The 26,713-nt window shown below is 44.2% G+C and overlaps 1 protein-coding gene across 4 annotated transcripts in view; it reads left to right on the top strand.

Annotated features, from left to right (window-relative positions):
- The window catches only part of EIF4E2 (eukaryotic translation initiation factor 4E family member 2), a 30,072-nt gene that overhangs the window by 325 nt on the left and 3,034 nt on the right, over positions 1–26,713 (top strand). Inside the window, exons 2-7 of one of the 4 annotated variants that reach the window (XM_047083160.1) lie at positions 6,553–6,667; positions 8,884–9,018; positions 12,618–12,722; positions 14,096–14,248; positions 14,346–14,482; positions 21,174–21,251. In XM_047083160.1, the coding sequence (XP_046939116.1) occupies positions 6,553–6,667; positions 8,884–9,018; positions 12,618–12,722; positions 14,096–14,248; positions 14,346–14,482; positions 21,174–21,219 (691 nt within the window). In that variant the 3' untranslated portion in view covers positions 21,220–21,251. Of the gene's footprint in view, positions 1–6,552; positions 6,668–8,883; positions 9,019–12,617; positions 12,723–14,095; positions 14,249–14,345; positions 14,483–16,223; positions 16,490–18,393; positions 18,717–21,173; positions 21,252–26,713 lie in introns of those variants that run through there. The other 3 variants (XM_047083158.1, XM_047083159.1, XM_047083161.1) reach the window with 3 other exon arrangements.

Genomic DNA, 26,713 nt, shown 5'->3' with positions numbered 1-26,713 from the left:
GGTGGCAGTACCGCCCGGAAGGAGACTTGTGGACGCCCCGCCCCGGTGGGTGCAGGTTGCCAGCGGCGTGGAAGGGCGGAGACCGCAGCGGTTTGGGTGTTTCCGCAGCCTGGCCTCCTTGCCTCTGAATCCAGCTTTCCACACACGCTCTAGCCTAGGAAGGTCACCTCGCTTCTCTGACTCAGTCCCCTCATCTGCAGAGTGGGGACGGTAACAGAGTCCGGGTCGCAGAGTTGTGAATACAGAGAGGTAATGTGGCTGTGGCGCCTAGTGGCTGCTCAGTTACGGAATTCTCCGTCTTCCTGAGGCTCCTTCCCACTTCCTTTCTCCTCCCCCTTTTCCCTTCTTCCAACACACTCACCAGGAGCTGCTGTTTTCTTGCCCAACGAGCGTACTTGCCATTGCCCCCTTCTCCCATTTCTGTATGTACCCTATCTGGTTCCTCGGTCCAGCATCAGACAATTGGAAATGCAAAAAGGACATGAAGAGTATTTTTGCATGTTTCCCCTCTAGCGATTTGTATCTTGAGGTAGTTCTTACCTCTCTTCCGGCCGTCTAGGAAAATCTGTCTGATCCCCAGAGACCTAGGTTTCCAGCCCCAGACCCGCCAGTTACCAGTTACTTGACAGTAGAAGAGTTACCCAGCCATTGTTACCTAAACCACGTTAGTGGTTAGTGCCCCACTGCTGCTGTGAGTGTGGTAAGGACCAAATCACACTCAGCAGTGCTTAAAGGTACATTGTTAATTGCTAATAGTGAGGAATAAACGTAAAGTGGAATCGCTGTTGATTTAGGTTGTGACCTGCTGCTGATGGGACTTTGGGTTTTTTCCAGTACAATGAGTGCTGGTTTGCAAATTGAGGAGTCCTAGATTCCAGCACTCTCTGCAGCTCCTCGGGAATGTTTCCTGGTTGCTGAAAAGTCTCTGCTGCTTGGAAGAAGTCTTTGGCTGAACGTTTCCCCAGCCTGCTGCTTAGCTGAGCCCATTTCAGTAGGAATGGCCACCCTGCCCTCCGCTCCCCTATGTATACCCCTCGTCTTAATCTCTGCAGCACCTAACTCCAGATCTAAGTCCCTATAGGATTCTGCAAATCCTATAGCCGTTCTTCCACTGAATTGAACAGGTCAAAATTTCATCTTAGGAAGGTGTTTTTGTGGGTCATCTAGCCCAGTCCCATCCAAATCATTTGGATTTGGGGATTGCAGTAAGCTAATTTAAGAATGGTAACAATGGGGGGGGCGGGGCGCCTGGGTGGCTCAGTTGGTTAAGCGTCTGACTCTTGATCTCAGCTCAGGTCTTGATCTCAACATTGTGAGTTCAAGCCCCACACTGGGTGTGACACATACTTAAAAAAGAAAAAAGAAGGGTGATAATGGCTTCCATAGACATCTTGCTAGATGCTTTTCATATATTATTTCTACTCTTAACCCTACAAAGGGGATCATGTTACCTCCTTTTACAAATAGGAAAATGAGTCCCTACAGATAGAAAGGCCCATATGGTGGGATTCAAACCCAGGTTTGTTGTTTAACCTTGATTCATGTACCTCTTGGCAAAAATTAACCTGGATCATTTTCAATTAGTTCTAACTATTAACTGTTCCTTGTAGTATGCCCAAATTTTTTAACCTCTCTCTTCTAGCTGTGTAGGAAAAGAACCAAAGCTTTCGTTGATTTGAAATTAGCAATTGGAGACCTCACTCCTGCCCCTGGTTTTGCTTTTGTTTTTGTTTTTCATGTGAAAAGTCTGAGGTGTATTAAGTTTATTTAAGTAATCTTTGCACTCAATGTGGAGTGTGAACCTGTGACCCTGAAACCAAGAGTCACATCCTCCTCTGAGTTAGCCAGGTGCCCCAAAAGTCTGCAGTTTTCAGACCATTGTTACATGTTTGGCATATATATATATATATATATATATATATATATATATAAAATATATATCTATATATACACATATATATATTTTTTATTTTATTTTATTTTATTTTTTTTAATTTACACCCAAACTAGTTAGCATATAGTGCAACAATGATTTCAGGAGTAGATTCCTTAGTGCCCCTGACCCATTTAGCTCATCCCCCTCCCACAACCCCTCCAGTAACCCTCAGTTTGTTCTCCATATTTATGAGTCTCTTCTGTTTTGTTCCCCTCCCTGTTTTTATATTATTTTTGTTTCCCTTCCCTTATGTTATCTGTTCTGTGTCTTAAATTCCTCATATGAATGAAGTCATATGATATTTATCTTTCTCTGACTAATTTCACTTAGCATAATACCCTCTAGTTCCATCCACGTAGTCGCCAATGGCAAGATTTCATTCTTTTTGATTGCTGAGTAATACTCCATTGTATATATATACCACATCTTCTTTATCCATTCATCCATCGATGGACATTTGGGTTCCCTCCATACTTTGGCTATTGTTGATAGTGCTGCTATAAACATGGGGTGCATGTGTCCCTTCGAAACAGCACACCTGTATCCCTTGGATAAATGCCTAGTAGTGCAATCGCTGGGTCGTAGGGTAGTTCTATTTTTAGTTTTTTGAGGAACCTCCATACTGTTTTCCACAGTGGCTGCACCAGCTTGCATTCCCGTACATGTTTGGTTTTTACACTCTTCACCACATGGTTCCTAAGGACTGTTCCTAAGATTTCAGTTTGCCAGCATCCTAAAAGTCCAGCGCCCGGAGTTGGGTACTGTAGTCTAAACTGATGCGCTCAGGTTAAAGAAGAGCTCTAACCTCCTCTATTTTGTGGGCCCGACTTCTATGAGCGTAACCTAGAACTATAATTGCACCCCACCCCCCACATTTATCAAGTCAGTTAGCTACATTGTCATTGTTGCTGTTGACATGTGAAACTCTAAGATGCTTTCACTGTTCTGCAGTCCCAGCTGCGATGAGCTTGGTTTTCAGATCTAGATGCCATACTTGATTTTCCCACTGTTCTCTCTTCGCTAGCTTTTGGCCCACTCTTAAAGTATTGTCTGAACCTCCTGTTTGGCACTCATCCTATTCTGCTTTGTATTGCTTTGATTTTAGAAGTCCATTCATTAAACATGTTTGTTTTCTGCCTCTGTCTGATGCTGGACATGTAAAGATGAATTAGACCAAGTTCCCAGATGCATAAGGAATCGGTCTGGTTAGAGAATATGAGGACAAGCCTGGGTGGAAGTTTGGTGAGCTGACTTGGAGCCACTCAGTCTAGACAGCCTTAGAGATGCTAATTGCTTGCCTGTGTCTGTGGAGCACAGATTTTTAGTCCTGACTATTTTGGCTCGAATCCAGCTTCAAGTTGGGAAGAGTAGCCTCTGGAAGATGGGATGCAAGTGATTTGCCTTAAGTGAAAGCTTAGTGGGCGGGGTGGTTGGTTAGCTCTATTGTTATTAGAAATAACAATACAAGATGAAGGTCCATTAGGATTTCCTTTTACCATCTCCAAAAGGAGTCAGGAAGTGTGGTCCAGGGATCACAGCACTGTTTGTTTTTGAATGTAATTAGTTTTGCTATTTTTTTCTTTTGTTTCCTAGTAGTGATTAGCAGCAAAACCACTAAAAAGAAAGGAACTTCTGCTTTTCTTGGGGCTAGTAAAAATGAGAGATGCTGGGGTGACTCTTCAAGATTTAAAGGGAAGGGACCCTAGAGGATATAGTGGAGGCTGGGAGCTGAGAGAGAAATGGTTTGAGCCCTGGGGTATCCCATAAAGAAGAGAATTAAGAGCTGTCTTGGGCCTATGCCATATAAAAACCTATGAGATGTTTTTGATCAGGAGCCAAAAAATTGGCTATGGCATCATAGTGGGGACAAGTACAAACATTTATATGGTGAGGTTCAGAAGAGGGGAGCCTGATCCAGCCTAGGGAGAGATTAGGAAGTATTTTTAAGAGAAAGTGGCCCTCATCCCGAGTCCTAAAGGACAAGTTAAGTAGAGGAAGGGGGTCTCTCTGAGAGGAGACCACATGATGAGCACAACAGAGGGGTGAGATTGGAGAACTCAAATAAGTTGATAACACTAGAGTGGAAGGAGTTTGTTGGGACCAGGCAGGAGGTGATCTTGGCACATATACCCACATAAGGACCTTTGTACCATGCTGAGGCCCAAGTGTGTGTATCTATCTTTTCTCCTCAGTGAGGTGCTTGGGGACAGGTGCTCTGTAGCATCTATACAGTAAGTGGCTTGGTAAAATATGGGACTTGTATGCTGTCCAGGCTCCTTTTGGAAAGTAAAGCAAACCAGCTCAAGTGTAATAAAGGGGAAGGCGTGTCATAAGCACAGATAACGTTCTCCCAGAAGTCTGGGGAGGTCACACTTAATCAATGAGGTGGTAGCATCACCAACAAAACCACTTTCCTCTCCCACCTGATCTCTGCTCCATTCCCTTTCTCCCTACTGGCTTTCTTTGCATTTGCTCATTGTCTTTCCTTCACGGCTTTTCTTATATGGGTCCCATAGGATTGCCCCAGCTCCCGAATCTGTGTGATCTTTGATCTCCTAGATGAAAAGCTGAGGAAGGAATCGGCTCATACTTTTGAACAAGACCGTGAGGCAGTGGTTATTGGCCAGGCTGGGCTGCCCTTTGTTCAAGTGCCCTTTATAATCATGTCTTGGCCAGGGTGGGGATGGGGACGTTCCTGGCGTGGTGCGACGCACCTGAATATATCCCACAGCTAGGACTGTGAAATGGGCAGAAGGTGCACCTCAACACATGGTTAGTTTGTGCATTCTAATATTTATTGAGTGTTTTTTATGTGCGAGGCACTGAGATTTGTGGGCCAAAAAGAAACAAAATGCTTTGCAATATGTTTCTGTAGGTATGCAAGGTAATATCTGTGTTATCATTTGAGCATTTCTAGTTCCTTTCTTGAGAATTACCCAGTTCCATTTGACGAGATAGGAGATAGTCGCTAGGGCCAGAGGTGATTTTGAAGAAGATCCATGATAAGCTAATGGTCCAGCTGTGTACCAAATGGCATTCTTATTATCTTTGTGAATTCACCTTCTTATTATCTTTTTGTCTGAATGCAGTGAAGTTTTTTTTTTTAATTTTTTTTAATGCTTTTTGTTTATTTTTGAGAGAGAGAGCAAGCAGGTGAGGGGCAGAGAGAGAGAGGGAGAAACAGAGTCTGAAGCAGGCTCCAGGCTCTGAGCTGTCAGCACAGAGCCCAACGCAGAGCTTGAACTCACAAACTGGGAGATCATGACCTGAGCAGAAGTCAGACGCTTAACCAACTGAGCCATCCTGGTGCCCCATGTGAACTTTATTTTTTTTTTCCAAAGTTTATTTTTATTTATCTTAGAGAGAGAGAGAGAGAGAGAGAGAGAGAGAGAATATCCCAAGCAGGCTCCACACTGAGCTGAGCGTGGGGCTCAGTATCACCTCCGAGATATTACTACCTGAGCTGATACCAAGAGTCGGATGCTTAACTGACCTAGCCTACCAGGTGCCCCTCGTATGAACTTTACATGTATCTGAAAGCCTTAGGGTAGTTGCACTGCTTCTGGAAGGGTAACACCTACTATACATGTGACCAGACTTACTAGGCAAAAAGACATTCATTCCTTCTTTCAGTCATTTCTTTTTCTTTTCATTTAATATTGATTCAACATCTTGTGCTATGTGTTAGGGCAGCATCTTCTTGTCCTCAGTGCCGGAGATAGACATTGATAAAATGTATCCAAGAGATCCGTTCATTTAATAGGATACACAGACATGGGAGGAATGGCACCTTAGGCTGAGGGGTAGTATTTGCATATAGCACAACTGTGGGACTATGGGTTGCTTTGGGAGATGGGAAGGAAAAGAGGATATCAGTAGGCAGGAGTCAGATTCTAGAGGATTTTACATTTTATTGTACTTTATCCTACAGGGTGGGCATCAAAAGGCAAGGGACAGTTGACAGTTTTAAGCGTGGAAGTTAAATGATCAGATTTGCATTTAGAAAGATGCTAGTGGCCATATGGAGGATGGATAGAGAGTGGAGACGATTTGTGTCGGGGAGACCATTTAGGAATTTATTGTAATAACGAAGGTGACAGAGAGGAGGGCCTAAGTTAAAGCAGTGGCAGTGGGGACAGATAGAAGGGATGGTTAGAAGTGGCAAGAAATCTGGTTAAGTTTTTTAAACATCATTCGAAATGCCAAAGCAGTTATATAACCCAGAAACTCTTCTCATTATTGACTCATATTTGGCAAAGAAAACAGTCCCTTAAAATCTACTCCTGAAATCATTGTTGCACTATATGCTAACTAATTTGGATGTAAATTTTAAAAAATAAAACAAGTTAAAAAAAAAAAAACAGTCCCTTAAACTGCTTGCCTCTTTCTTCTTTGCCTATTAGCAAACTAGAAGACAGTGTTTTTTTTTTTTTAATTCTTCCTACTTACCTTTTTACACTCCCTTGCCCTTCCCTCATCTCATATACATCTCATTGCCTGTATTCGAGTGACTTGGGGGGTGGTTATATGGTGTAGTTCATTTGACCTGGTGGCTTTGTTGGGGAAGCAAGAATCAGCTCGGTCGTCACCTAACATTGTTTTACCTTCCCACTCAGATTGAAAGATGATGACAGTGGGGACCATGATCAGAATGAAGAAAACAGCACACAGAAAGATGGTGAGAAGGAAAAAACAGAACGAGACAAGAGTCAGGGCAGCAGTAAGAGGAAGGTGAGTTTTGTGCTGTATAGATATAGTTGCCTTTGGACTTGAGACTCGGTTATCTTGTGGAATCTATGTGAAAGATACCAGATTAACTCAATGGTGCCCTATTTTGGAATATCTGCTTTTGTTCTCAAAAAAAGATTGTTGAATCACTGGCGTTCGTGTTGGGAGTTAGAACTTTTCCCTTGCCATAGGATCTTGAGATCTTGCCTTGCTTTCCAGCATTCACCCAGCATGAGGGATTAACTGTGGACTTGAATGAGACTATCTGTTAGTTCTAAGCTGTTGCTGAGTATTTCAAATCCTACACATCCTTGAAATTTTAGACTCTTTAGTCAGTAATAATCTAAGCTGAAAGTGACTTGGAAAGGAAAAAATTTAGAGAATGAGAGATTGATGGGTCAGTTTTTTTTAATATTAAAACTTGTTTATCTGACAAGATTGAGCATTGTAGGTGCTAAAAGAGCACAAAGGTGAATGAGACTGTGGATCAAGGGGCTTACATTAAGTAGTAGCAATATTAATAGTAGCTGACACTGAGCGCTTACTATGTGCCAGGCACTGTGCTAAGCACTTTACATCTATTAACTTATTTGATCCTCTCAGCAACTCTAGATATTATTTTCTTCATTTTGCAGATAAGCAGCTGAGGCACAAACAGGTTAAGCAGCTTGCCCAGGTCACTAGCCAGTAAGTGATAGGGTGTCATAGAGGAGGCATACTTGGCCTGGGAGTACTTGGGTGAGATAAGATATAAACATAAATACCTATAATAGAAAAAAAAGTTTAAAAAGCCATAGGAAAACAGATAAAATGTTAGAGGAACTTAGAATCTGCTGAAGAAATTTACAGTGTAGGGACACCTGGGTAGCCCAGTTCAGCTCAGCTCATGATCTCACAGTTTGTGGGTTCGAGCCCCACATCAAGCTCTGTGCTGATAGCTTAAAGCCTGGAGCCTCCTTCGGATTCTGTATTTCCCCCTCTGTCTGTCCCTCCCCTGCTCACACTCTGTGTGTCTCTCTCCCCTTCCCTCCCTCCCTCCCTCTCTCTCTCCCAATCTCTCTCTCTATCTCTCTCTCTCTCTCAAAAATAAACAAACATATGGGAATGCAAGATGATGCAGCCACTCTGGAAGACAGTATGGAGGTTCCTCAAAAAACTAAAAATAGAGGGCGCCTGGGTGGCGCAGTCGGTTAAGCGTCCGACTTCAGCCAGGTCACGATCTCGCGGTCCGTGAGTTCGAGCCCCGCGTCAGGCTCTGGGCTGATGGCTCGGAGCCTGGAGTCTGTTTCCGATTCTGTGTCTCCCTCTCTGTCTGCCCCTCCCCTGTTCATGCTCTGTCTCTCTCTGTCCCAAAAATAAATAAACGTTGAAAAAAAAAATTAAAAAAAAAAAAAAAAAAACTAAAAATAGAACTACCCTATGACCCAGCAATTGCACTACTAGGCATTTATCCACGGGATACAGGTGTGCTGTTTCGAAGGGACACATGCACCCCATGTTTATAGCAGCACTATCAACAATAGCCAAAGTATGGAAAGAACCCAAATGTCCATCGATGGATGAATGGATAAAGAAGGTGTGAGATATGTATATGTGTGTACATATATGTACATATATATATGTACATATATGTGTGTGTGTGTGTGTATATACACACACACATATGATGGAGCATTACTCAGCAATCAAAAAGAATGAAATCTTGCCATTGGCAACTATGTGGATGGAACTAGAGGGTATTCTGCTAAGCGAAATTAGTCAGAGAAAGACAAAAATCACACGACTTCACTCATGTGAGGACTTTAAGAGACAAAACAGATGAACATAAGGGAAACAAAAATAACATAAAAGCAGGGAGGGGGACAAAACAGAAGAGACTCATAAATATGGAGAACAAACTGAGGTTTACTAGAGGGGTTGTGGGAGGGGAGATGGGCTAAATAGGTAAGGGGCACTAAGGAATCTACTCCCGAAGTCATTGTTGCACTATATGCTAACTAATTTGGATACAAATTTTTAAAAATAAAAAATAAAATTAAAAAAAAATAGACAAACATAAAAAAATTACTGTGTAAGCAGAATCTTGCGCATATTGCAGGGAATTAAAGATGTATGTAGCCTTTTTGTGGAGGTGGTAAGGGGTGACACTATAAAATGTTTGCTCAATCTCAGATCGTGTGAAAAGTGCCCCAGATTAACACACCTTATTGAATTCACAGGCTGTTGTCCCTGGACCAGCAGAGCATCCCCTGCAGTACAACTATACTTTCTGGTACTCCAGAAGAACCCCCGGCCGTCCCACTAGCTCACAGAGCTATGAACAGAATATCAAACAGATTGGCACCTTTGCCTCTGTGAGTACTTACTGGTTTAATGTAGTGAGCCTTGGTGGTACAGTCATGCCTGTACTTCTATCATTGTGTTTATTTACCTTCTGGTAACCTATTTAGGGTCCTGCTTTCTTTATTTGACTGACCTGAGTCCCTCAGGTTTGCTCCTTCTGAGATTCCTCATTAGACATTCATAGGTAACATACATAGGTATCAATAAGTATGGCATTGACCAGAAGTAGACAATACAAAAATACAGGTTTGTTTAAATAGATATTTGTTGGGTCCTTACTATGTGCAAAGTGTCGTAGGGATACAAAATTTTATAATACATTGTATATACTTTTATGAAGCTTGACGGTAAAGATGAGAGTAAAAATTTGAAAGTTTCTCTTGTATTAAGAACCTCCCATTAACAGGGCACCTGGCTGGCTCAGTCAGTAGAGCATGGGACTCTTGATCTTGGGGTCAAAGAGCTTACTTAAAAAAAAAAAAAAAAAAAAAGAACCTCCTATTAGGATTTTGGATATGCTAGTAACTATGCATAAAGTAGTGTCTTTTTCCTGTGTTCAGGAAGAAAATTAAATCCTGATAATTGTTTTTGTAGGTACTGTCAGAGATAGCTCAGCTGTGTCTTGTCTCCCTCACAGGCATCTAGGTGTGTGTGCCCTGAGAGTTCTCTGCAACTAAAACCGGTTTTGTTCAACGAAAATTATCACACATTTCCTCTGTGCTGTATATTTGATCTCTGGGCAAAATCAAATGCAGGATTTGTTATTTTCTTAAAATTATTGAGGTTTTTTTTTCCTGTTTAAAATGTAGACACTGGAAAAGGAAACTATAACAGACAGCAAACATTACAATAAATTGGTAAGAGGTGATAGGAAAAGAAATGAATTCTTGACAAAGGAAACAATAGGAATAAACTTTTGAGAATATCAATGCCTTCCTAACATTCCTGAATCTATCACAAAATGTTAGTGACCTGCCATGTGGGAATATTAGACAGTACAGGGAAGGTAGCAGCTGTTACGTTATGAACAAATGGATGGCCACTTGGGGTCAGAGACTACGCTGGGGAGGAGGAAGTTTTCATTCAGGGTTCTATTCAGTTATTTGGGGGGTAATTAGGAATATTCCTAGTGTTTTTCTTTTCCTCTTAACAAAGGTATCTATGAATTCACCCAACTTGCACACAGAGGGTTTTCTTTTTTCTTTTTTTGGCGTAAATGTTGAGTTGACTAGAGCAACATAATCGGCATTACCTGGGGTCACTGCCTTATCCAGACTCACTGGATGTGTGATGACAGTGTTTAAAGTTGTCTGTTGTATAATTCAAGGCATTAGGAAATGTCTCCCAATATTAAATTCCTCACAGAGAAATAATCATATTATGAAAACTTAATGAAATCCAAAGCAGTATTTCCCAGTGGTCCTTAATCCTAATAATTGACAATTTTTTTAAATTTGGGGGCGCCTGGGTGGCTCAGTTGATTAAGCATCAACTTCAGTTCAGGTCGTGATCTCCCAGTTTGTGAGTTCGAGCCCCATGTCAGGCTCTGTGCTGACAGCTCAGAGACTGGAGCCTGCTTTGGATTCAGTCTCTCCCTCTCTCTGCCCCTTGCCTGCTCACACTCTTGTCTTTTAAAAAAAAATTTTTTTAAGAAAAAAAAGCAGTGCTTGATGAGGGAATTAGGGGTGGTGGTTATACTTTCTCCCTAACCTCCCCACCTCCAGTTCCTAATCCACGGTGAACCACAGGTTCTAGTGGCTGTATCTTGTTTCTTCCCCGTGTGTCAGAGTGAGAAAAAAATTACTGCTCATTGTATACACGTGACCACTTACTGTCCCTGATCACCATACACAGTTAAACATCGCAGTTGTTGAGATGAGACCTTGCTTCAGAATCCTATGAATGGCATTTCTTCCTGACTTCTTTGTAACATGAGACATTTCTGTGTTTCTTTTGTCTAGAAGAATTGAAGCAACAGCCATTTCATAAAGTGTAAGGTCTGTTTATCCTTAGTTGCTGTCCACATCTAGAAGTATGACCTGAATCTGTGTCGACTCAGTACCCATTTTCAGCTGCTCCTCAGCAGTGTGTTGGCAATTTCCAACTGTCTTCAGACTGCTGCACGTTTCTTCTTTCCTCCTAAAGCGTGCCTCCTCACTAGCCAGTGCTCTGTGGGTGTCCACTGCGAGTTACAGAGGACTAGGGAAGTAAATGGGAATAACTTGATGAGTAGGAATAAGCATGCATCTGATAGAGAAATAGATCTGGTTTTCTAACAGGATGGTGAAGGAGGGGCAAAGAGAAACAAATTTTCTAGCTAAGAAGAGGAACTTAATCCCCAAGTATAAGAGGCTAAGTTCTTTTTGGTTTTGGCTGTCCTGGCCTTAGCAGCAGCCACCATGGTTTACGGTAATGCATGTGGTAGATTCCATCGCTTTTGCACAGTAACCAAACACAACTAAAATGTATGCATTGTAGTTAATGCTGTATCTGCCAACAGATAGTCTTTGAGAAATGATCAAACTTGAGGTTATAAAATAAGTCATGGGTGGGGAGGGCACCTGGGTGGCTCAGTCAGGTAAGCATCTGACTTCAGCTCAGGTCATGATCTCACGGTTTGTGAGTTCGAGCCCCATGTCGGGCTCTGTGCTGACAGCTCAGAGCCTGGAGCCTGCTTCGGATTCTGTGTCTCTCTCTCTTTGTCACTCCCCTGCTTACGCTCACTTGCTCTCTCTCTCTCTCTCAAAGATAAATAAACGTTAAAAAAATAAAATAAATTAAGTCATCAGGATATGACATACAGCATGACGACTGTAGTTAATAACACTCTATTTTGTTTAAAAAGTGACTTGGTTCAGGACACCTGGGTGGTTCAGTCGGTCAAGCAATCAACTCTTGATTTCAGCTCTGGTCATGATCTCACAGTTCACGGGTTTGAGCCCTGCATCGGGCTCTGCACTGCATCAGCACGGATCCTGCTTGGAATTCTCTCTCCTTCTCTCTGCCCCTCCCCCACTCATGTGCGCGTGCGCGCGCGCGCACACACACACACTCACATGCTCTCTCAAGTAAACTTAAAAAAAATTTTTTTAAGTGACTTGGTTCTTAAAAAAATACATTCAGGCTGAGGTTATGTGAAACTTAATATACCTCAAGACTGAAAGAATTCCACCGTGTCGGGGCTTCCGGCTGGCTCAGTCTATAGAGCATGCGACCCTTAATCTCAGGCTAGTCAGTTCAAGCCCCATGTTGGGTGGAGCCTGCTTAAAAAAAAATAATAAATTAAAATAAAATAAAAGGATTCCACTGTGTAAAACAAGGTCCTCTTACATCATATAATGATTATCCTAGGGCTTCCACAGTGAGGGCTCCTGGCTGAGGCTGGCATTTTTTTGCCTAAAGAGTTTATTCTTGTATCAACAATAGGATATTTTTCCATACTTTCCTTCCCATGCAACATGCCTTCCTTCTCACTTCCCCTAGTGAAAATGTATCCTTCAAAAAGTAGAGTCTGTAGCACAGTATCTTCCATGTTTATGTTCTCTTAGATCTCACATTCATTCAAAGAAAAAAGACCCATCTTTTGTACTCTGGGACCTTCTCTCTGCAGGTGGAGCAGTTCTGGAGGTTTTACAGCCACATGGTCCGTCCCGGGGACCTGACAGGCCACAGCGACTTCCATCTCTTCAAAGAAGGAATTAAACCTATGTGGGAGGTGAGCACTGAGGATCTTGGACCACTTTTCTGAGTGTTGTTGTTGTTGTTGTTTTTAGCCCTGCCAAGGTTAAAAGTATTTAAAGTCTTCTCTCAAAGCTACATCACTATTTGGTGTATCCTTAGGGCCAGGACTTGTAGGAAAAGGCACTTGTAGGAAAAGGCACTGATGTCGTTGCTTATCTGTGTGGGTGGTTTACAGAGATTTTTTTTTTTTTTTTATCACTAAAATGGTATTATAACAATATTGAAAGACTTTTTTAAAAAATTGCCTCTGGGGCACCTGGGTGGCTCAGTAAGTTACACGTCCACCTTTGGCTCAGGTCATGATCTCACAGTACGTGAGTTGGAGTCCCGCATCGGGCTCTGCACGGTGCAGGACCTGCTTAGGATTCTCTCTCTTTCCCTCTCTCTCTCTCTCTGTCCCTCTCCCACTCATACTTTCTCTCAAAATAAATAAACTTTAAAAAAAGAAGTACCTTTGTTCCCATCAAACTGGTTGTGTGTGCACGTGATTGAAGTGGATAAAAAGTAAGCTTGCTTACAGGCAGTAGCTGGAGACCCAGAGCTGAGCTCTGTGAACCCTGCTGTAATCTGTCTTCTGTTGTGACACCAGGGCATTTTTCTAGAAGACAAATGTGAAAACACACACACACACACCCAGCTCTAGGCCCTGTACCGCTCTGCATTGCTCACATGACCTTGCAGTCACCCTCCAGGCCTCATCTCCCAGCGTGGCCAGGCCTTCCCTCCAAGTGCAGCTCGCCTTCCTCTTTTCATCCCCCTGACACACAGTCTCAGTTTGTACACAGACAAGTTTTTCTCAAAGCCTTCACCTGCTTTACCTGCCTAATCCATATGTCGCTCAAGACCCAGCTTAAATGTTTCCTTTTCTTGAGTGTTTCTGACTGTCTTGCTCCTCTTTAACTTAGTGTATCTCTTATCAGACTATATTGCTGCAGTTCATTTTCTTGGCTCTCTGTTCTTCCACTAGACCAAATCTAGGTAGAGACTGTGTCTGTGTACTTGAGACCTGGTGACACTTGGTAAACTTTTAGTGGATGAAGGAAGGAATGATCAGTATTTGAAATCTGACATCATTTTGATTCCTAAAGTAGTTTCAGAAAAAGAGGATTTTTTTTAAAAGGTCATTATAGCCATTTATTGTAATGGCTTATACCAAGGATTCCCACCTCCCCTCCCCCGCCCCCCATTTCTTGTCTCCCTAGCCCTACCACCGTTTTTCCTGTAAAATTGAATAACTGGAAAGCGACAGGACTTCTTAGCATTCAAGGGATCCTTGGCTTTTTCTTGCCTTCATGCAAAAGTAAAAGAGCTGTGAAACCACACTTTAATGCTTTCTCTCTTATACAGGATGATGCAAATAAAAATGGTGGCAAGTGGATTATTCGGCTGCGGAAGGGCTTGGCATCCCGTTGCTGGGAGAATCTCATCCTGGCCATGTTGGGGGAACAGTTCATGGTTGGGGAGGAGATCTGTGGGGCTGTGGTCTCTGTCCGGTTTCAGGTAAGCCACCCCATGGGCGGGTCTGCTTTCTTGTGTTGCCTTTGCTCTCTTCAGTGCCTCTGGCTTGCTTTGACCATTGCTTCTGTTCCTCCTGTAGGAGGACATTATTTCAATATGGAATAAGACTGCCAGTGACCAAGCAACCACAGCCCGAATCCGGGATACGCTTCGGCGAGTGCTTAACCTACCTCCCAACACCATTATGGAGTACAAAACCCACACCGACAGCATCAAGTACGTGTTGGGGGTGCTTGGGGGGCATGTCCCTAAGCTTAGCAGAAGTAGGTCCTTAGTTGGGCCCAGAGGAATATGGTCATACAGGAGCCTGACTTATAGAGAAGGGACAGACCAGTCTTCCCCTCTAGTGCTTCTGGCCACTTGTAGCAGTTCTTTGCTGGTGAGGCTCCCTGCCCGCCTACACTGTGGGGTGCTTTGTATCAGAGAGAGCCCTTCTGCAGAATCCCAGTTGCACTGCCTGGGCTTGCTTTATTTACACAGGCTGTCTTGTCTTTCATTCACTAACCACTATCTTAAAATGAAAGACAAAGTGCTTTTCCTTTTCTTGCTGTTTTTTAAGATAATTTCACTGAACAATCAAGTCCTCCTCCCTGTCTGCCCCTCACCCCACTTTTGCATGTCTTTTTAACTTCTTAGCGTCAGTCTGTTTTCTTTGTCCTGGGAAATTGACTTCTTATTGGGAATGATGACTCCACTTCCTTGTGTGTAGAGCTGAAATTGTAGAGGAAGCAGAACAGTGTGTTTGTGAGAGTAGAATCTAAGGGGAAAGCAGGAATGCCAAAGGGGAAGTAAGCTTTGCGATCTACCTAGGACTTGGGGTACCTAGAGCTGGACATCCACAAATGAGAATCACTGGTTAAGATTGCTCCTTCAGTGATTGAATGTCATAAATAAATTCAGGTTATTAGGAAGAAGTCGTGGGGAGTGGCTGTTAGGTTTTCTCAAAACTAGAGGGAGAGCTAGCCAACTAGGAGTCAAGACTTGTAGGTTTAACTCTCTTCTTTGACTCCAGTATCAATATGTGCCTTTGGCAAGTCTCTACCGCTCTGCTTCAGTTTCCCCATCTGTAAAATGGGAGATAAATAATACTTTACCTAACAGGGTTGTTGTGAGGCTGATTTAATCTTTGTAATTGAAGGTCCTCGGGTGGAGAATGCTCTTACAGGGCCAAGTACTATTACTGCTATCATCGTCATCATTAGTAATAATATCATCATCATGTTATTCTTACTAAAGACTAGTAATGAGCCCAATGATGGTGTTCAGCAGGCAGACCATTTGGGAATCTTCTTCCCATGCATTCATAGACAGTGTGGGTGGAGTTGGTTTAAACTAGCTAAATGCCAGTTTTTTCCTGGGAACACTGCCACAAAAGTTGGTCCATAATCAAATGGCTGCGTGTGACTCATCGTAGCCACCAACAGGCGTTAGCCAGCCATGGCCCTGGTTGCTTGCCTTAGCAGTCTGGAGTTAGCATTGTTTTTCTCTAGGCAGGTTTTCCCTATTCTTTGTTCTGGGAGAGAATAGTTTCTGCCCTCCAGCCCGACACAGTCCGGGCTGGTGAGATCCACACCTGCTTTTTCTAGGACTCTTATGTTCAAGGTTCCCAAATGCTTCCCCCCCCCCCCACGTCCCCCCAAAGTAACCTTTTCACCTGGATAGGAAAGGGAAAGAGGTATTTTTCAACTCTCCCCTCTCCACTGTTCTCCCTCTCTAATACCCTGAGGCGGTTCTTCCTGACTTTTACAGAAAGGTGTACAAGTCCTTATGAGTCTAGGAGAGCCCGTGGGCTTTTTGCCTTAGTTGGCTGCTCGCTGCTTTATCAAGAGATCTGCCTCGCACTCCAGCCCTGCAGCTACAGGGACCAGAAAACCCTCCTTGATTCCCAGATGCTACTTTCCCTTGCGTCTCCCTCTCTTTCCTCTCCCAACGTGCCCACCTTTTGCACTTCCACTAGAATGCCAGGCAGGCTGGGCCCCCAAAGGCTCCTTTTTCAAAACCTCTGGAAGCCGCGGTTGAATGTGCCATGACCCTCTCCCTCTCTGGATGGCACCATCATTGAAGCTGGCCTCATCGGAGTCTCTTGTTTTGTTGGCGAGCTACCTGGAAGATCCTTCTGTCCTGGACAAGAGGAATTGGAAGAGCATTTTGTGTTTTAAGAACAGGCTGACACGCAGCAGCTACAACAACAGCTGAGATCACTTAATAAATGGTGCTAAACTAGCTTGTCTCATGCTCTTGCTCTTTACGGTGCATCAAAGAAGTGGCCTTTCAGACTGACTGTCACCTTATTAAGGAATGGCACAGACTTCTCCATGGAGGGCCGTCTGGGGAATGCAGCCTCATTTCCATAAGCCCATTGTAGTGTCACATGGTATTTTGTTCCAGTTCTGCTGAGGTCTGACATAATGAGGTGACATCTCGCTCTCAAAATGAGACCCCATTTTCTGGTACTTGAATTGTAGTTCCCATCTGGTCACGCTGATAACCAGAACAGAGTGATTTCGGATTCGAATTCAGCTTGAAAGTCTGTTAAGGTTGGAAAGGGGGATCCTTGGCCTTTGCTTCGCTTCGTTTGCCTTTACTTCAAAGAAATCTCTTGCTCGGAGGTAAAGCCCTGCTTCTGTCTGTGTGTGGCTGTGTGTCTGTAGTTTCCTTGCTTTGTGTTAACAGGGTTTCCTCACTGTGCCAAGCTGCCCAAGCCACAGGCTCTTTGCCAGCCTTCTCCCTTCTGTTTTCCGTTTAGAACCAAATCATCTTCCTCTTTGAGCTAGTCCTGCTTGCAAGGTTTCAAGGTTGTAGCCCTTCTCCCAGGGTTATTGTGCATCAGGATCCAGGGCGGGGCAGTGTCTTCATCCTGTAGGAGTTCGCTCCGTAGGCTGGCTGACTGTGGGACATACCGGCCCCTCGTTGCTTTGTGGCTTGGCTTGTATGCGCTGCAGCTCGGCCTTCGGGCGCCTAACCTGCATGTAGAATTCCAGCAGGCCTCATGTTACTTGAGGTCTTCTTGGGAGCTACTACCAAAACCAAAAAGGAACCGTTTTTATAGAACTTGAGGTCAGGTTGCCTAATAGCATCTTGAAGGTGGCCGTGGGGGTAATGTGGAGTTTTCCAAAGCGGCCATTCCGTTTTGGCAGCAACACCCGTGCTTACACATTGACCACCAGTCTCCATATGGCCCGGGATCTCACAGAACACACACTGGGACTAGCACTCAACATTCCGGGGGTGTTTGTGTCATTGTTTCTCTGTTTACTGCGTATCCAAAATTGGTTGAAGTACCTAGAAAATGGGAGATTTGTTGGCATATGGAAATGCCTATTCTCTATGTTTTCAGCGCTTGTCGAAGAATTACTTTCTGTGGCCTTTTCCCTCTTGCCTTCCGATATTATTTACACGTATTGACCTTAATTTCAGCTGCATAAACCGGTCCAGGAGATGAGCTTGATGTCACCTTCTAGAGTAAGAGTTGATCAGAAAGCACCAAACCTACCCTGCGGCCCCTGTGATCCTTACCAAAACGTGAACCGAGATCAGAACTGTTCTGCTTTGTTCTAGTCCTTGTGGCTCTCCCACAAGTGTGGCTTGGTTGAAGCCAAGGAGCAGCAGCTGCTGGGACTTGAGAATTCAAGGGAAGTGAAGGAAGAAAGGGCCAGCAGTTGCTCTCCCCCGCGTTCTCTGGAGACGAGGGGGCTGCTGGAAATGGCAAGGGGCATTTTTTTAGGAGTAGCTTAGGTTTCTCAGTCAGGTTTCTCCACCTTGCTATGTTTCAGTCCAGTTTTCAGTGTCCTTTTTCAACTGTTTGGTTTTTCCAGCCTTCCCCTGTTCACCCTGCTTGTGGCCTCTTCCTGCCGCCCTCTTAGGTGAGCTGAGGCAAACGCTGATGCGCACAGTGCGTGGTGAGCTGCTTCGCTGCAGAGGGGACGCCTGCCTGCCGCTTCCTGTCCCTGTTCACTGCCAGTAGTTTGCCCCCGAAGGGTGAGCAGGTCCCATTGAGAAATGGGGAACCTGTTAAGTTGGGCGTTAGCTCAGGTGCATGGCTCCTTTTAATGAGACCAGTCATAGCTGAGCTTTCATAGGTTTGGGTACTTGCGGACGTCAAGTAACTAACTGTATCCTCTTTTGAGGAGAAGTCTCATAATGCAACCAGACTTGCAACCACCAGGGGACCACCAGGATAAAACTTGGCACAGAGCCACATAAAGCAGCAGTGTCTTTTGTGAGGAAATTCCTCTTTGGAATAGTCCCATTGAGTTCCTTTGTGCATCTGGCCTGGAACGGAAAAGGGGAAGACAGGGCCAGCTTCACTCAGTGGGCCACAGTACTGGGGAGTCTGACCAGACCCCTCTGCAGAGGAAGTTGAGGGTAGGTGACTTCTCTTTATTACTTTATTCCAGAAGAGAGATGGGTCAAACCTGGGGACTTTGCTTTACCACGTCTAGATACCATTGTATGTAGACATTGAAGTTTGTAGGCAAGAACCAACCATCCCTTCCTCTGACGTGGCTAAATCATGGGGTCGTAGCCTGGTGGCACCAGGTCACACCAGCATAATTGCTGGCCTGGCTTTGCGTCTAGGAGATGTTCCCCCATACTGATGCTCAAAGCCAAGAAAGCCCAGGCTAGCGGAGGCGGAGCATGTCCATGAGTATTGAGGGCCAGCTGCATGCAAGGCTGTGAACCAGGCTTTGAGTGGAGTGGGGGCAAGTACAGTTACAGAGAAATGAGATCTCGGCTCTCAGAATTTGCTTTCTGGTAAGCGAGCTGGGACAAGAGTGGTCTTTAAAAGACTGTCACTTTGTCATTTGAATCTGTTCAGAATCCCCTGTAGACTCTGCTAATCTCAGAGTAATTTTTTTTTTTTTTTAAGAAACTCCATTCATTCATTGGACACTTGTAACATTTAACTTGTTCTTTCTTTACCTTTAAAAGAAGCAATTTTTAATATTACTTAGTATGCATAGGATGTCAGATGGAGAATAGTTAGAATATGCGCACTTAGCTTTAGGTGGTTGACTTGCCTCTTAGCCAAGCATTGGCCTACATAAGTGTGATTGTTCCAGTAACTGTGGCCAACTGTTTGGTGTCCATTGAGTCCGTGTAAGGAAATTACTAGACTCAGGCTCTTCATGTGGAGGTTTAGCACCTGAAGAAGATACCTCTGAAGAAAACGGGAGGGCGGTTTCATACTGGAATGGATTAGAGGGAACTCTGAAATCTGTAATTCTGCAGGTTCTTAACACTGAGAACTGTTCTCTTTGGACTAGCATAGGCCTTTCTGGAAACAAAAGGATAAATGAGATGAAGCTTCAACACAGCCACGTAATTTGTTGATGCCTAAGTTGCTTAAAATAGGATTGAAATCTCACTATTAGAAGGAAAGAGGGGTTTCCTAGGTCGCTGCCCAAACATCGGATTTGCTTTACCCTTAATCTTCATGTGGAAGGAAGAATGAAATAGCCTTCTGATCTCACTCGTGGACTCAGGACGTTCATCGCATCAGCATCTCCAGAAAGGGCTGTGGAACAGATGTCTTGCTGTGGAGACTGAGTTTGTGAATTGACAAAGACTGGCACACTTGATCAGCGGTCTTACGTATTTCTTCAATCGTTAGCGTGTATTAGTAGCTTTGGTAATACTCTCTAAAGACACCATTACCTGCAGATCAGCCTCTTGTTCTAAGAGATCATTAACTTATAATTGCTCCTGTTCAAAAGGAAAAAAAACTAATGAAACTGGTATAAGTATTACCTGCAAGAAGGAATTTGTTGTACCAGGTCTCTGTATTTAAATCCCTCCCTACTTAAAGAAAACCTACCTGTAGAAAGCCTGGTAATGAAGTATATTCTATTGGCCATAATATCACACCTGTAGTGAGTGACACATGTGTTGTCACCCAAGATAACTGTCATTCCTTTAAACTGAGAATGGAATAATTGCCAGTAAGGAATTTTAGATTTACAAGCATTGAATTACCCATTATATAATATATATAAGTTCCCAAGGAATTTACCAGGCAGTCTGTCCCCAATAGAGCTGAAAAGTGGCTGGGGCCGAAAGGTAGGACATCAGCTTCTCTGAGGAAACTTGAAGTGGTTTAGGGCTTCAAGGACACGTGAGGGATCTGGTTTTCTCCTGGTTCTTTGGCCAGCAGTCACCAACGGCTTGTTCTTCGTGGAGTGGCATCCAGAGAGACTGGGCACCCTGCAGTCCTGTTTCTTACTCCTTCCTAACCCCAGTCACTAAATCAAGTTAATTGGCATGAAAGTTACAAGGATCATTGAGCCCTAAAAATTTGAGCTGCTATGATCTACACAGTGTAAGGTAGTAATTACATGGGCATTTCCAGAAACGGATGGAATCTGATACAGATTTAGGGTGTGAGTTGGGAAGGGTCCGACAGTTGGAAATGAGAGCAGAGAAAGCGCTTTAGTTGCTTCATTGCATCTCCAGCCATCATAATGCTTCTGGGCATCTGCCTTTACCCGCAGAGTGAGGCCTGATGAAGAACAATAGTTCCTGCCACCTGCCCTCACGCCCCCAAGGGCAGAAAGCCCTCTACCCCAGTGATTGGGGGTGTCTCCAGGGAGGATTGAGCTTAGCTCTGACCTCCTGGGCCTCCCTGTAGACTTGAAGCAGCAGGTAGGAGGACTGTGGCAGTTGCTTGAGGGGACAGGGCCAGACTTCTCTAGTCTAACCAGCCAGGAGCAGTGCCAACTGGCCGCCACTGCTGATGTGAGGGCAACGTCTAGAGGGGGAAGCCTGACCGCTGCTTCCAGGTACTGGTGCGCTCCGCCCGACCTTGAGGTATCTCAAGTGGGATGTGGGGTTATCGTGTCTGTGCTCTCTTTGTTAAAAAGCTGTTGATCTGAATGTGCTATTGTGTTTTTTGTCTCTGGTTTGCCAGGGCCTGGGAGGAGTTTCATGGCCTGGTGAACAGCAGCGGCCGCTGATCGGACGCTCCCCTCTGTCTCTCACACTCAGGGTAGGGCCTTGTCTATCTTCTCTGTAACCTTGTGACATACCTCTCAGCCACAGGCCCCCTCTTCCCAAGGGCGTTACTCTCCCCGTTTACCCCCAGCCTTGCCTCTGCCAACATGGAGCCTGCTCCAGCTTCTCCTCTTTGACTGGTTGTCACAGTCTCAGAGAAAAGCACCAAGTCCAGAACCACTAGATCGTCCTCCCAGGGTCACGTGTCTCCCGGTGGACCTCCGGGAGGATGGCTTAACTTACCGTGCCCGTGTTTTCGTTTGGAAAATGAGGTTCCCCAGACTACAGTGTCTTCGATCTCTTCCAATGCCAACATACCATGATTATAGACGTGCCACAGATCCTTTGTCTTTTGCCCAGACGTGGCCGTTTCAAGCCATCTGGCAGTGTCCTGTGACTGACAGGACAGTTCCATGGGCTCTGGTGTGGGTTAGGTGAGAGGTATGTCCCTTGTCTGCTGGTGGTGTCTATCAAGTGTGAGCAAACAGTGGTAGAACCTGCGGGTCTCACAGTGAGAGTGAGCTGGGGCAGATGCAGGGGCGTGCTTGACTAGACCGTCACATGTCACTGGAAGGGAGAGGCCCCGGGAAATCGAAGGCTGGGTCAGCTGACACATTGACTTTAAGAACATTTGTGTTTCAGTTAATGAAGAGAGTGCCAAGTCCATGTCTGTGTCTCTAGCAGAGGGAATTGGGTCAATTTACTCTGGATGAGAAGACAGTAACTGCATGTGTCTGCGCTGAGAGCATAGTCCTGGGCGTTAACTACCCTCCCGCCCCGCCACCCCCATCCCTGTGCAATAGAGAATTGCTAAAATTGGAACAGAATGTGTCAGCTGTAGTAGCCGCTTCAGAACTCCCCCTTCCCAGGAGGGAAATGAGGCTTTTTCGAGAAAAGGAGATCTGCATCCCTCAGACAGCAAGAGAGGATGACACAGAGGGACAGGGCAGGTGACCCAGGGTCTGAGTACTCTGCAGAGCTGGGTGATTGTTAGATAAATGGTCTCAGAAGTCCTGCACACACAGATGATGCCAGGCATGTCTTTTTTTAAAGCTTAATTCCTTTATTATAAATTCAATTTTTAGGCATACTAGATTTTTTAAATTGCAATTTAAAAGTTTTCTCTGTAAAATATAGTTAACAGGTCAGAGGTGGCTGCTAATATATACAAGGAGGGATGAAAAACAAGCATCAGCTGTAATGTTGGGTACACTGAAATGCAGGCTGAAAACAGCAGCTACTTAGAATAAATAAGTCAGATTTCCAGAGGCCTGGTGCTATCATGCAATTGTTTTAATCATTTTAATAACATTACCATATTTAATTATTTCTAGGATATTTTTTGGTTTTGTTTTCAATATCCCTAAAATCAGGGTGCTCACAGTGAATGTGATAAGAAAGGTTTTGGACGTAGTTTAATTAGCAACGTTTACTTCTTAGAGTACAGAAAACGATGGTATCTTTAAGAATCAATAGCATCTATGTTCCATCGGGGGAGAAAAGGCTTTAAAATGAAATTGGAATAATCAGAATGGGGGAAAACTGTCCCTCCCCCTTCACTAACACTGAATCCCTTGGGAAAGAGATCTCTGAATTGCCTTGAAATCCTGTATTTGCATCGTTGCCGTTTTGCGGTCTCTTCTTTCTTGTTTTTGTTGCCCCTATATCTTTTTTATCTGGCAGATGAAGAAGCACTTCATGGTTTAGGTGTTCTCCTGCGGAAAGCGCAGCCTTGGAAGTCTAATACTTGGAGTATTAGAGTCTAAACAAAAAAACCAACTCATGTCATTGTCTTAAAGACTTGAAAAAGACTCTCTATTTCATCCCTATCGCGTTACCCCTGAAGGGGTGCTCTCAGCTGCTACGCTAGCTCTGAACTGCTCTTTTAAAGGTTCCTAACACTTTGGCTCCTCGTCCTCTTCACCTTTTCTTTTCCGCCTCCAAGGAGACCATGATCTAGGAGGAACTAAAAACTGCTATTTAAGTAATTGTTCTTGAACCACAAATACTTCTCAGTTGATCCAATATTTTATGCTATGACATATAGCTGCTAATATTCTAGAACCATTTCATTTGATCTGCATTACAAATCAGTATTGCCCTTTTAGCCATGACTTCAATGGAAGTCCCAGTTAGCTGCTGGGGAGGATTTAGGTTACTTATATGTCTGGGCTGGCATGCACAGAGCAATGATCTGTGTTGTTGGGGAATGAAGTTGGCCCTCAGTGGGAGATTAGAGATGGAAACCTGCCCCACTGAACCTAGGAAGGGTTTGTAGTTTTATTTAATATACAGGGAGGGAGAGGGGTGGAAGCCAGAGCTGGCCTGTGGTGGACAGCTGATAGCCAGAGAATGTTCCTCTGAAGACTGTACGGAAGCCTGTAGGCTGATTTGTGAGTGCACTCTCAGATCCCCCTCCAGAGCAGGGAGTCAGGTAGGGCTCCTACTCGGTGGCTCAGCTCGCAGTTTTCCCTTGAGGACCCGGAATCACTGTGGCCACTTCCTGCAAGAATGGAGAGGCATTCCTTTGAGGAACCAACCACCTTGCTCCTGTGTTATCCACCCTCAGGAGCTTGCCTCACCCTCAGCTTATTCTTCCCAGAGTTGGAATTTGTCCTTTCTAGAGAAGTACGAAATGGCAGAGCAGATTAGAAAGCTGTTACAGAGTATTTGGGTAACAGTTTTCCCCCCAAATGCCTGGGAATGTGAAGCTGGAAGCCAGTTTGGATGGGGCGCTGGTATTTCTGTCCTGCTATCAGGATAAAGAGTCATCCAGTAGAGAAAGGTCTTTTTAATTTTTTAATGTATTTTAGAGAGAGAGAGACTGTGCAAGCAGGGGAGGGGTAGAGAGAGAGGGAGACATAGAATCCAAAGCAGGCTCCAGGTTCCAAGCTATCAGCACAGAGCCTGATGTGGGGCTCGAACCCATGAACCGTGAGATCATGACCTGAGCTGAAGTTGGACGTTTAACCACCTGAGCCACCCGGGCGCCCCGAGAAAGGTTCTTTTTGACCCCTCTCTAGCATTGTGGGTCTTTTAGCTCCTGTGTCCTGTGCCCTGGAGTGTAAAAATCCTCTGGGATAAATTAAGATACAGGGAAAAACTGATGTCTGAAAAGCCCCTTTAAATCAATACACTGGGCTCAATATATTTATATATAATTTGTATTTTTATTTCATAAATTCATAGATGAGGATGTAAAATTTTTATTTCCTTCTAAAAGGTCTCTTGAAAAAACGAAAACAACAGAAAAGCCTTCCCGGTCGCCCATGCTCCATCACAATATTGCTAGGTGGCTAGAGGGCCTAGCTTTTAGGAGCTCACTCTGGATTTTCTAAATTATAGTTTGCTTTTATGAGAACAGAAGCCCATCTTTTTTGAAAAATTAAACGTTGCCTGTGACCTGCCACTCCCTTTCTTCCTTCTTCCTTCTTCCTTTTTCTGTCTCTTAATCTCTCTGGCACTGCAGCCTGGGGTAATGGACATAACCAAGGATTAGTCCTCAGCTGGTCTGAGATGAACACATTCCTCAGACGACATCTGGCACCGAGCTGTTCTCAGCCCACTTTTTTTTTTTTAGAGAAGCTGGACCAGAGCCACCAGCTGCCACCAGCCTGTCATTGTCATTGTCAACAGCCTGTCACCCATTCTCGTTGCTCTTTGTTTTCCTTTAAATCAAACTCTGGGGGAACTTAGCTAGATTATACTGGCTTCTTATTCTTCTCCCCTTTTCCACATTACAAATAAACCTTAGACTAATTGTGATTTCTTAGATTTTCTGACCGTGAAGAGATCTAGGACAGAAATAATTAGAATAAATAGTAAACATCTAGATGGGAAAGTGTTGTAGAGCTCTTCAGTTTACCTGCCACAGAGAGAATTTGTTTGTGGCCCAACCCCAGCACAGTACAGGGACTCTTCCAAAAGATAGAGGTGACCTGTTTACAGTGATGAGTTGTCCAGAAAGTTCTCTCTTCTGTATCACTAATGGATGAAAAGGCTGGGTCCAGACACTTGCCTGCTGTCTCTCTTACTCCAAAGACAGATCATTCTCCCACTGTTAGAAAATTCTGATTCTACCTTCCCACACCCTGCCTTTCTATTCACTCATTTTCCCCTGCTGGTTGACTTTCGCTCTGTGGGGAGAGAGGGAACTGGGTAGAGGGCAGAGGGAAGAAATGGAACAGAGCAGACTGTTCCTTCCTAACCACTCCTGTGTTATTAGAGAGGTTCTCTGACACGTAGTCTCAGTAGTACAGCGCATCATCCCCAAGGGGACTGGGAGATCACACACACATGGCCCTTACGCTTGCTTTTCTCTGTTTTATAGTCAGAAATGTTCCTTATCATCCTTTGCTAGTTACAGGTGGCACCTCGGTGGGATCTGTCCTTGTGAAAGCCCTTTTAAAAAAGATGATCACCCCATTAAGTTTTCTTCATGTTCAGTCTTCCCCTCCTTAGATCAAAATACTCAGTAGCCATTGATAAATGAGCTACATAGTCATGCGTCCAGTTATAAAAATACTAGTGGACTATTGAGATGATATCAGTTTCTTCCCAGACAGAGTTCGCCTCCAGTTTCCCCTCAGTGTACTTGTCTACAGTCATTCATCTTGGGTAGTGAAGGCAGCCGACCGCCATCACAGGGGAGAGTCTGGTAGCCAGTTGCTAACTGGAAACTGCCATTTGTCTAGGCTGAGTATATTCTTTCAGAATTACCCCAGACTGATAGCCATATGCCCAATAAATTGTAGCAATATTAAGATGGTCAGTTAAAGCTAAAGCTTCTAGAATGTCCTATCAAAACTAAAGGGAAGTAATGACTCAAAAATCAGGTTAATGAGAATTCCTGTTTCAGAATTTCAGGTATTTGAAAGACTGAAGCTCTGGGCTATAGCAGAGGGCCTTTAAGGTCCTTTGTAGCCCTGAGACTGGGGGATTCAAATGGCAGTGTGGGCTGCTGAGAAGTTGGATTTCTAGTGTGGAGCAGGAAAGGTTTCTAGTGGGTGGCCAAGCCTGCCCACATCCAGTAGAAGGCAACTGAGAGGACGCCTCTGATGATGTGTCACATACATCCAAGCTTCTCTTTCAAGAATTCTAGCTGAGTGTCTTAAGGGTACTCAGATTCACTTCGTGGAACACCCTTTTATAAGGAGCGATAAGTTTTGAACTAAAGATTTTTCAGTTGGTTGGTTGATTTTTTTAAAAAATACATGATACAATCACATGGATTTTTTTTTTTTTTTTAATGTAGGTGTGTGTTTGTGTGTGCAAAAGAAAGGGGTTTCCCTCCCACTCTCACTCCATCTGCTCAGGCTCTGCTGTGCTCCCCCCCCCCTTCCATCTGCTGCCCCACGTAACAAATTGTTGTTGGTTTCTTGTATAGCCTTATAGACTCAATGTCCATACAAGCAGTGTGAACTCTGACCTTATTTCCCCCACCCCCACTTACACAAA

This window comes from Lynx rufus, unplaced genomic scaffold, assembly GCF_022079265.1.
Source record: "Lynx rufus isolate CCGP_SWC_20201006 ecotype Redwood Valley unplaced genomic scaffold, mLynRuf1.p SCAF_2, whole genome shotgun sequence".
Lineage (NCBI taxonomy): Eukaryota > Metazoa > Chordata > Mammalia > Carnivora > Felidae > Lynx > Lynx rufus.
The sequence above is the reverse complement of the archived record's forward strand: the minus strand, read 5'-3'. Positions and strand labels throughout refer to the sequence as shown.